Below are 12296 nucleotides of genomic sequence, written 5' to 3'. Positions count from 1 at the left end.
TTGACCATATTGTAGCTAGCTGTGGGTTTTAACTTTTAATTAAGCATGCATATAATATGTACAAACAAGCACATCATAATATCATATCTTTGTGCTTCAAACATATATCCACGTAATGTCTGTCTGTCTGGCTGTCGAAAGTAACGTAACAGAGCAATTTTCAAGGGATCAATTATTAATATATGCATCCATATATATCCTCTACTATATATGTTACATTATTGGGCGGTGTGGCACTCTGGGCATCATTATCAGGCAGGCAGGCAGGCATTAGATACTGTTTTCAATTGGATATATATATATAGATTAGTATGTAGAAATTAGCAATGTAAATAAAGGATGGCATGGCATGGGATTGGATATATATGAAAGCAAGCTAGTATATATAGGGTGTATCAACACTTATAAAGTAGTTATTGCACAATCATTGATTATTAAGGATTTGGATGGCTTAGGGTTCCAAGATCCATAATATATATAGTAGTAATAATAATATTAATTACCTTTGCTGCGTTGCGGTTGCGCAGCGCTGCATAGCTTGATGATAACTTAGGGAGGGTATGATAGCTTAGGGTGTAAATAATTTTTTGTTTGGATGATGAGATGAGAGTAGTGTAGGATAGGAAGGATATGATGATCGAATTGAACTAACGACCCAAACAAAGAGCAGCTTGGGCATCAAACCTCCATGCAAACCCACCAAACTCCATCTTCCACACATCACACGGCATTGTCTGTGTGTGCTTCCCAGTGTGGCGTGTGTACATCACTCGCACCGTGCATGCAAAAGCCGCTGGCAAAGCTGTACGTATTTTATCCTTCACCACCAGCCGCGCCACCACTTCCGCCGGCGGCCCCCCTCCGCCGTGCAGCGGATCTACCATCCTCCGGTATGCTAGATTCACCCACTGGACCCGATCTAGACCCTCCGATATCAGCCCCGGACACGTGTCAACTTCTAAATTCTTCATCTTCTCCATGTCCGTATCACCTATGCCTCCTCCTCTTCCTCCGTCCTCATCTACCCAAATCTTACTCAATCCCTCCACCATCACCCACGACTCCACCACTCTCAGCCCCATCCTCTGATCCGCCCAAAGAACCGCCGCGATATCGTTGTTCCGATGATTATCGAAATTATTATTATTCATCCACAAAGGTCTCTCTTGAGCTGCCGAGAAATTCAACATCTTCTCAAAAGATCCCTTCTTTGGGGAATCTACGGCAGTACTAGTACTACTACCACTACTTTCCGGCAGTAACTGAAGAGTAAGCAGGGATGTATCTACCCGGCTAGGATTTCTTCTCTCTTCTTCTTCTTCTCCTGGATTATTATTATTATTCCTACTACTGTAACACCTGCTCACCTTCTTCTTAACCCTAACGTACTTTCTCTTGGATCTCCGTTTGGTAACATCATCGGTCTTGTTGTCTTCCTGTGCAGAGGCGGAAGCAGAGCCGGCGGCGACCGGTTTGGGTGCAATCGGACGGAATTTGAGCATTATCCTATTGAGTATCGTGGCGTCCCGATTGGCGCGTGGGAATCCCCTGCCGTTTCCGACGTCCATAGCTAGCTGGCTGGCGAGGAGCTCTCTCCCTCAGCGGTTACGTTAGAGCGAAAGAGTGAGGTTTGCCCGGAGGCGGAGCCGATCGGGGATAATCATAGTTACTAGCACAGTCTCCGGGTGAAAAAGGAACACGTGTCTATGGCAACCTCAAACAGTGACGGAACGTGATTGGCGGGCACAGATCAGGTGGGCCCCGCCTGATAAAGCAACGTATCCATCGAAATTGAAAACGGGTGCTCCGATTGGTGCGAATGTGGTGACCAATGGGAGGCGGGACACGTATCCTGCACTCAGCTAAAAGCCACGACACGTATGTACTTTGATAGAAACAAAGTGGAAATTTTGCTTTTGTTGGCAGGTTCCAGTAACTGGACGCGTGGCCTTGGTATTAGTTGTTGGGGTTCTTAATATTCTTACGCGCCAGATTCTCCGGTGCCGCTGCCGACATCATTATATTCATGTAATTTGTCGGATAGCTGCCTCTTTTTGATTGGGCTGGGAGAAGATTTTTTCTAAGCACAGGGTCCATAATTAGGAAACCTTGGTGACGCGCTGTAGGTGAGGATGGGGTTGAAAACAGGGACATGGGAGGTGTGTCGCGAGAGCACGTGGATGGTCCGATGATGTTTGGGGCCCAATAAAAATAAAAATTAAAGGTGATGTCAGGGTACCGGTGCAAAGAAAAACGAATGCAATCCATTGGATGATGAGAAAGAAAGTTGGAAAGGAATTGAAGGCCCAATAGAATCTTAATATGCGTGCAGTGGCTACCAGCCATGGGATGGGAGGTGGGTAGTTGAGTAAGCTAAGGCTTATCTCCTTCACCTCAAAGTTTTTCTATCTTCTCTTCGATCTGCAAAACGAAACACGAAACAAATCATCAGATCAGATGCCGATCGATAAACCACACCTCACATACATACATATAATTTGTTGTACTTGTTCTCATATAATATCATTAATATATTGTTAGTACAAATATTTTTTTTTTTTTGATAAATAGATACAAAAGGTTGTATATATGGATGATGCCCGGCCTAAAAGATGCGCTCTCTCTCTATGACTATATATATATTGGTTTAGAAATTACACAGTCAAGGCGGCCAACGAAGAATACTATATACATTGGAGTATAGAATACATGTGAGAGCTGAGCTGATGAGAAGGACCAGGTACGAGGTGATGAAGACATGTGTTAGTTGGATGAATGGATAAGTATTGTATATATAATAATTAATTTTGAATTCAATGATGGTAGGTAATTAAGGTCCCATCACATATATTCTATCTGTTCTTCAAGGGCACCCATGATATATACATCTCACATTGATCTTACTCCGATCCTTCCCCATTACTATATCTTATCTTCTTTTCTTTTTATAAAATAGTACCAAGTATAATATATGCATACTTCATCCCTTTGTTTATATTATATTTGACATCTTTTAATTTATGGGACACCACATTAGTCAGTTACATTTCATGTTCTTAAGTAGCTAGTAACGTTACGTTATGTTGTTCAATTTTAATTTAATTTGCATCATCTGATATCCTAAGTCTTATCTTTCTAACCTATGAATAGATGAATAGTTGAGGTTGCAACTAAATAGTGAAAATTAGTTAACTATATAAAATTAAGAAAAAAAATATATGTGCATGCACTGCAGGCCGGTTTGAATTTAATGGATGGGATGATATATAATAAGTTGGTAGGTAGCATATATGCAGATGGAACACACAGTACAGTGCATGCCGCCTAGATATTATTAAGACAGGTAGAGAGAGCACAACATATTATACAGTACAGCAAGCAAAGGTTGATTAGAATTGAGTTGAGATGTATACATACATGCGGCCGGCACACATGCATATATACAACGTCATCATGTTGTTGAATTGATAACAACAATTATATTATATATGGAATAGTATTAGAAAGCTAAGAGATATATGGTTGAACTTACCGGAACGACGGCGGCGGAGGAATTGAAGGTGGATATATGGAGTTTGATACTATGTATGGGTAGTGGCCGGAGCATGGGCATATATGGAAATAATAGTGTAGTCTGCCGGTGGGCAACAGTACACGTAGATATTTGATGAGTATGAGTGTGTGTCTATCTTCTCTCTAACGGAGATATATATATATCACTATATATATATATATATATATATATATGATGTAGATCGAGTAGCTAGTAAGTTGTTGGAGTTATTCTAGTTTGATTAGAATTGAAATGTGTGCAAGCGTTATTATGATGGATGTGCAGTGGGTTGCGTGGAAGATTGTGATTTGAAGTAGTGAATCATATAATCGGGGGATTCCCATTCCCACTTCCACGTGAACACAGATGATTGGTTGGTAAATCCCGCTTAAAATGGCTACGTACGTGTACGTACTATCGGAATATATATATGTATAGTAACTAGTATGCCACCCGTGCGATGCACGGACTGAAATTTGGAAACATATATTTAATAAAAACTTAGAACTAATAAGAATAAGAATAATAATTATAACAATTCTAACAATAATAATTTTAAAAATAACAATAAGAACAACAACAACAATAATTTTTTCCGGGGTATATAATAATAATAATAATAATAATTTATTATTTGAAAATTATGTTGATTTGATATGATAAAATTATGAACATAAATATTTGTAATTAGAATATAAATTGATATTTAAGGTAGTTAATTACTGAAAATAATAAACTATATTTTTTGAATAATAAACTATATTAAAAGAGTTGAATACAAAGTATTTAAAATTTTACCGGTGCGATACACGATATTAATTCGATCAATTATATAAGAATATACTCTAAGAGTATTAAGCGATAATATACAATATTAACTAAATATATGAATATGTGATTGCATGTAAATTCATTATTTTTTTACAAATAATAAATTTAGTATAAATCATGTACAAAAAGCTACATAATTAAACTTATATATTATGAATTTGTGATGCACAAATATAACATATTATAAAATTCATGTAATATTATGATAATTCTAATACAAAAAATCAATAATAAATTCAAATTACTCTAACATAATACGAAGAATTAAATTCTATTATAAATTTCAAATTTAAACTTTTAAAATTTGTTCCAAAAATAATTTCTGAGTACTATTGACTCTAACAAAGTGTAGTATTTGTTTAATATACTTTTAAAAAAATTGTTTAAAATAAACACGCATTATTACAAAACAGTTATTTTCACAAATCTAAATTAGATGTAAAATAATAATCTTTAGACAATTTTTTTAAAGATAAAAAGACAATTAAAAAAAACAAATTTTTACAAATATTATATGTTAAAGCCAACTTATAAATTTTGAGAAAGAAATAACCAGATATAATATTTAGATACGTCATATTGCAATAACACGCGCTATTATGATATTAAAACGCAACCCAATACAAACTATGACATAAACGTGATCTAGTTTCTAGTTCTAGATAACTCAAACCCAACAACTCATCTTATAAATGCTACAACTCACTCGTTTGGAACATTGAGTACCCATTCTTCCGCAACTCCACCTTCACCTCCTCCTTCAAAGATAACCCGAGAAAGAACCCGGAAATTTCCACTGATACTGTGATTGTCTCAAACCCATTGAGACATAACTTTCTTCAAGTTCGTCATTGAAAAATATAAATAACTATATGAATTCTTAAATTTTGATAATTTACAAAGAATATAATAATCTAAGAAAATATATTAAACTTAAAGTAATAGTAAAAGATACAATTACACATATTAAAGAAGAATATAAATTGGATCATACGATATATATAATGAGCCAACGGTCCAAAAGTTAATAAGGCGGTCCCAACTCCGAAGCAAATAAAACTCGACCCAACAACAGCAAATCCACATATTTCTTTGTTCCAACCGACATTTCTTTGTAAAATCATAGGTTACTGTCGTGATCTCTACTATATTTCCATGGTCGTATTGTTGGTCTTGGCTGCTATCATTTAGTCATAAAAAATTGTATTCAACAAAATACCTAATTAAACATCAATATAAAAATGTTGTTTAGTAAAACGTAAAATAACAAATTGTAGGCTTAAATATGAGTTTTTAAAAATTTTTAAAATTTTTTAAGTTTTTTAAATGCATAATATAGAATGAACGAATACGTTTAAGTATAATATTTAGCATAATTCTAAATAGATAATAGTCCATCTCTGCCTTTCTGCCTCTCCGTGACTCCGTCTTCGACTCTCCATGAACTGTCACTCTATCACTCAAGTGACACAGCACAATGTTTTACTCCATATGTCAAATATTCACCTTTTTCTTTTCATTTTATTACTTTTGTAGAAGAGCATGAGGAGAGCTCCTCTCGTGCGATGCACGGATTAAAATTTGAAATCATTAAATTATGATATATTATTAAAAACTATTAATGTTATTAAATTTTATATATAAAAAAATATGAGCATTTTATTCAATTTTAAACTTTTGTTATTTAATAATTACATTCATTTGCTATGAAAAATTATGAATTCAAATATTTTTCATTAAAATATAATTTAATGTAGATGATTTTATTCAATATTTGATGTCGATTACACATTTAAAAGATGTTCAAATTATATTTTAATATACGTTATCTTATCTTTAAACTTTATTTTAATTATAATTAAGTGTATTATGATAATTTTAATATGAGTAATGAACTATAAATTTTAATAAAATCAAACTATTCTAACATAATGCTAATAATTAGAGTATGTCATATATTTATTTAAATTTAAACTTTTACAGATTGTTCAAAATACAATTTAAACACACATTATTACAAAACAATTATTTTTACAAATCTAAATTATATGTAAAATAATAATTTTTATCCTATTTTAAGAAAACAATTTTCTACAGAATATTAGATGTTAAGCCCACCTATATATAAGTCCTATTATTATTATTATTATTATTATAAATAAATACACACACCTCCCACTCCCAGACACAACCCTAGCTCTAACACCCCTTCTCTGCGACTCTGCCGCCCTCACCCATCGGCCATCGCCCATCGCCTCTCTCTGTCTCGCAAACTCTCCGGGCGTCTTCGGCTCTCCGCCTTCTAGTTTCCGGTTCTCCACCATCGGCATCTTCAGCCCTCGGCCCTCGGCTTCTCCGGCTCTCTGCCCTCGGTGTTTCCGACTCTCTGCTCTCATCATGTCTCTCAGTCTCGCAGCCTCTCCGGTTCCGGTTCTCCGCCCCCAGAGGGCTTTCATGTTCGAAGCCCCTCTCTCAGCATATCTGTGAGGTAATCCATCGAAAGTGCTATATCCATGTAAAGTACCTGTTTTTATTCCTCCAAAATGCTTGCACGACTTTTACTGCAATTCCTCATTTTTCACTTTCCACATTACAATTAGGGTTAGGGTTTCACCGTTCAATTTCCCTTCCATCTCTTTTCTCCTTTCATCTTTCGGTTCTTCTTCCTGGTTAGGAAATTCATTTTCCAATGTCAGAAATTAATAGGTAAATGCTAGTGTTTCAAATGCAATATCTTATATTTGAATAATTTGTCATTTGTGTGCAGCTATACTTAACAATAAATCGCGTTTTTGGTTAGGAAATTCATTTTCCAATGTCTGAAATTAATAGGTAAATGCTAGTGTTTCAAATGCAATATCTTATATTAGAATTACTACTCTATTCTCAAATTTCAATACTCAATTTTGTGATTAAATGCCTCTATTTGGTAACTTTGTTTAATTGTAATTGTTGTCTTGTTGATGATATTCTGTTTACAAATTATACATTTTAAAAAATTACAAAGTTGCAAGGAAAAAAAAGGTTTTGAAATCAGAACTATTTGAAGGTTTTGTAATTACTGAGTAAGTAACTTTAATTGTTAAGTGATTAGCTATTAATGTTTTCATCCGATAATACTATATTGAACAATATTTAATTTATATTATGGTTTTATAAATTAAAATAAATAACATGTTCATTTTAGAATGCAAGTGGAATTCTAAGTACTTAGAATGCATACTGGGCATGGTTTATGAACATATAAACTATAAACTAATATTTCTAATAATATGAGAAAAATAAACATTCTCTAATATTTCAATACTATTTAGTCTCAAAATTATATGAATTGACTAATGTTTATACTTCACTCTAATATTTTTATGTTTTAGCATAAATACAAATGTTGACTGACTACATAATTTTGTGTTTCTTGTATGTAAATTTCTATTTGTAAAATTTAGGTTGCTGGTTGACCTTTAATTTTGCTTGGAGGAAGTCTGGTGTTTAACGGTCTTTTGCAACTTGTGTGGAGAAAATGATGCTGAAAAGTTGATTAGCTACTCCGAAGCATGGACCTGGGAACTGATGCTGCTGGTTATGAGGTTATCAAGAGGTAAACATATTTGCTATGAACTTTTTTGAACAATATTAGTATAAGCAGAAACTGCAGAGTAGATCTTTTGAGTATATAGAAAGTAATATGTACATGTTATGAGAAAATCTAAATTCCATCACAGACCTAATATTTTAGTCACTACACCAAGTTTTTTTTTCTACATTCTGCAATTCAATACAGTCTCATAGAAAACTAAAATGAATTAGTACCTGACATAGATGATTTTGGCTTCCTCTTGCCTCCTATTGATGCGGTTCCTTTCAATTTTCTGCATGAATGTAAAATATAACTTGAAAATTTGAAATGGGTTTTGTGAATGTTTAACTTTGCAATCTACATTTCTATCTTATATATAAGAAATACTAAAACTGGGGTTCTTATATATACGGCATACATCTGTATTCTAGTGTTGTTATTCACCTGCATTGCATATGTATCTATGCATTGTTGAAACCTTGAAAGAAGGGTTCCTATCAGTTTTGTCTCGCCCAGTCCACTCCTTTCCTCAAAACAAATGAGAAAAATTTAACTATTCATCACTGCATAAATATAAAAAATGTTGGATGTGCATACTATAAAATGTTTACAATTTTTCATGAAATAGAGATTTAAAATGATAATAAAGGGAAATAATGAGTTATAACCTCTTGTTTCTGATATTTTTCTCTCTGTGCAGTTTGGTTTCAATGTGAAAGTGGGATTCCACCTCAAGACATTTAGGGCTTGTTTGGTTATCAGCGGTTAGATTTTAGCGGTAGCGGATTGTGTTAGCAGTTATCAAATAGCGGATTATATTAGCGGGTTTGACCAGTGGATTGTATTAGCAGTTTGTAAAAAGATGTTTGGTAAAATTAGCTGTTTAGATTAGCGGTTAACATGTAAAATGACCAAAAGGGTATACATAATATATATATATATATGTATAAATAATAACAATAATAATAATGTTTTAATACATATATAAATAAATAAATAAATATATATATATATAACAATAAATAATAAATAATAAATAATAACAATAATAATAATGTTTTAAAATTAAAAAAACAAAAAAAAAAATAAAAAAGGGGAGGGGAGCCACGGCTCCCCTTTGTTTCCCCACTTATCCCACATCGGTGGGATAAGTGGGGAGTGGAGCCTTAAAGGAGCCTCAAGGCTCCATTTTTCATTCAATCGCGGTGCGCTGGGTAAACTGTAAGCTGCTCCAAACCGCCATTAACCAAACAAGGTTTTTAGCGTTTTGACCATGGTCAAAACGCTGAAAACGGCGGATCCGCCAAAAATTGGCGGATCCGCTACTAACCAAACAAGGCCTTAGAGTATTTATAGGCTATTTTCCACCAAGATTTACATTCAAAAAGATGTAATGATTATTTTGTAGCATGTTTGTTTTTATTGGAACTTGTAAATGTAAAAATTACATTGGAAAATGATGTTAATTAATTACCTGTATATCTTTATCTTTATCTGCTTAAAAAGCAATTAATAGCTGGCTTGGGAAAATGGAATACACAGAACTATCAAGCAATCCATTTTCAACAGTAATTTAAAAAGGAAAAAGAAATCAGAATCCTTTGGGAGGGAGAATGCGGCATTTTTATAGGCCAAATCCCCTCTCTTTATTATAATTAGTATTGTACCCGCGCGATGTGAATGTAACTAATGCTATTATTTAATCAAAGTTATTCAAAGTTATTGTAATGCAATAAAAGTTTCTAAAATTTGATTAAACAAATTTATTATTTAATATTAGAAATTTACGAATTATTAAAAATTTCATGGTACGCAACATTGGTAGTATAATTACTACTCCATCCACCTTCGTTGGCTGGCTATCAAAATTCTTAAACATTTAGGGTTGCTAATCCTTGAAGCAGCAATATACAATTGATCATGAACAAAAACTGGTTTACATAAGAGTAACCCTACATGAGTTAAAGTTTGACCTTAACTTTTGTTGATAATCATTGTGTATGACAACATTAAAGAAAATTGTCTTATTTGGAATTTAAATGACAATTTTATATCAGTTGTCTTATTTACATAAGAGACGACTGGCAATATTTGGGCGGGAGAATGGCGCATTTTTATAGGCCAAATCCCTTCTTTTTATTATAATAAGAGATAGAAGAAGCTACAAGCTACTTTACTTACAATCATCTTATCATCTACCTCGCCTTGGTTGCCACATTAGATAGCTAGATGAGAGGCAGTAGGAACGGTTAATGCTTGGATTGCTTGCAACCGTTTTTATTTTTTAAGCTCAAAAGAATATTATTGAAACAAAATGAGAGCAGAGTCAAGAGGAGTACCTTTCCAGTACATAGGACCAGACTAAGAGTTAACTGCTGTTTTTAATTTGTTAAACATGAGCTGGTTAGGTCATTGATCGAATAATATGTCGAACAACCCAAGAAGAAAATGTGCTAATGAGTGATTTACATGCATGAACAACGGAGCCTATATATATATATATATATATATATATATATATATAAAAGAACAATCTGACCCCCTACAGCCGAGAGCATGAACTAGATTAAGACAGTAAGACTAAACCTGAACATCCCCCACCCTTCTGAATTTAATGCAAGACAGTGTTTTCTTGCAAGCTAACGCTTCTCCATGAGAGGACCCTGCCCACAAATTAGGGGGTCATTTGATCGTAAGTTTTTGCCATATCCACCTTCAAGGCTACCCAACCCACTCTCGCCGCCGGCCTACTTCTTCCTCAAGTAAAAATATTATTAGCAATAGGCCTGGTAAGAATAAAAACACTTTGGGATTCAGAAATGATGTCCTCAAGCAATGGCTTCATCTTATTTTCCAGCATTTTGGCCATAATCTTATAAAAATCACATTACATAGGGCAATATGCCTAAGATTTGTCATAGTTTCAATGGCTTGTTAATTGCTTCTTAGGAATAAGGACAATATTAGTCTCATTAAGATGATCTGGGAAAGTTACATCGTTTAAGCACTTAAGGACAAATTCACAAACATCTCCCAGGCCACCCACCCGCCTTCTTGGCCATCTCTCAACTTAACAATCTGGTTCTTGCGTTTTCTAGTTGAAACATATTTATGGAAGAACTTTGTGTTGAAATCAACATTATATTGCGAAACAAATGCTGCTTGGCCCTTTAATTTGCTTCCAAAAATCATTATCTTACTTCAAAAGTTGGAGTAACCTCCCATCAAGTTGCCATGGCCCTTCATCCCTCAACTCTTTTAAGCCCTCCAGCTCATTTCTGAGCACCTCAATATCCATACCAAACTTGTGAAACCTATCCTCCCCCCCCCCCNCCCCCCCCCCCCCCCGCCCCGCCCCTGCCCCTTGAGTGTCACCCCACATCTACGCAACCTTTGCAATCTTAACCCAGCTGACTCTACCTAGACCTCCTCAACCACACCACGACATCCACTATCAAGCAACCAAATGTTCTCGAAGCGAAAGGACCCCCTACCTCAACCCTTATCCAACCATGCGCGAATTTCCAAAAAGAAGCCAGAGTGGTCAAAGGTGTATGTACTAATATTGAAAGTCCTACCTGTAGAAAAACATTCACTCTACCTCTCCTCCGCCACCACCCTATCCAACCTCTCTGATCACTCATATTTTTTACTATATTTTCTCCCATGCTTTTTCTTATTTGGTGCATAAAATGATGTGTTTAATAGGAAAATTGGATTAACTAATGTACCTTTATGTATAGTCTCTCTTAATTGCACAATAAAAGGAAGAAGAAACAATTTGGCGCAAAAGTGATCAATTCAAAGTTTTTTAAAAAAGTGCATGAAAAGGGAGCAAAAGGTCATTTGGAGGTAGACTGTGAAAAGAACACACGAAAATGAATAGATCAAGGTCATGGTGTAGTTTCAGCAGCAGTCAGGAGGACTTGCTTTGGTCATGAGCATCGTCACGCCTTTGACGTAACCGTTACCAATACGGGCTTTGACATGTCCATGTCGATGCCCGTCTGCCAACCCCTGATGCAGGATTTATTATGTCATTTGCATATCTAAAAAGGGAGTTCTAGAGAGATAGTGGATAAAGGGAGTTCTAGAGAGATAGTGGATAGTAGCGTATGGTAGAGAGAGTAGAGTGAGATTTTCGCACTTTTGTTCAAGAAATTACTTCACCTTTCTTCAAAAAGGATATATTCTCTTAGGGGGTGTTTGGTTGGATGGAAAACATTTTCCATGGAAAATATTTTCCTACAAGTTGAGGAAAATGATGTTTTATGTTGTTTGGTTGGGTGGAAAACAATTTCCATGGAAAAAGTTTTCCTTAACAATGAGGAAAAC

At 34.7% G+C, this 12296-nt stretch overlaps 1 protein-coding gene and 1 long non-coding RNA gene across 2 annotated transcripts; one reads left to right on the top strand and one right to left on the bottom strand.

Annotated features, from left to right (window-relative positions):
* On the bottom strand, positions 1 to 3710 carry LOC116012817. The gene is made up of 2 exons (XM_031252491.1): positions 3533 to 3710; positions 1 to 2421 (listed from the first exon to the last, which is right to left on the bottom strand). The coding sequence occupies exon 2, from the start codon at positions 1566 to 1568 to the stop codon at positions 648 to 650; it is 921 nt and encodes a 306-aa protein (XP_031108351.1). The 5' UTR covers positions 1569 to 2421; positions 3533 to 3710; the 3' UTR covers positions 1 to 647.
* Positions 3711 to 6559: 2849 nt separating this feature from the next.
* Positions 6560 to 8824, top strand: LOC116013799. Its single transcript, XR_004097281.1, has 3 exons — positions 6560 to 6872; positions 7831 to 7982; positions 8662 to 8824. It is a non-coding gene; the product is annotated as an uncharacterized LOC116013799 (long non-coding RNA).
* Positions 8825 to 12296: the final 3472 nt, after the last annotated feature.

Source organism: Ipomoea triloba, chromosome 3 (genome assembly GCF_003576645.1).
Source record: "Ipomoea triloba cultivar NCNSP0323 chromosome 3, ASM357664v1".
Classification (NCBI taxonomy): domain Eukaryota; kingdom Viridiplantae; phylum Streptophyta; class Magnoliopsida; order Solanales; family Convolvulaceae; genus Ipomoea; species Ipomoea triloba.
The sequence above is the reverse complement of the archived record's forward strand: the minus strand, read 5'-3'. Positions and strand labels throughout refer to the sequence as shown.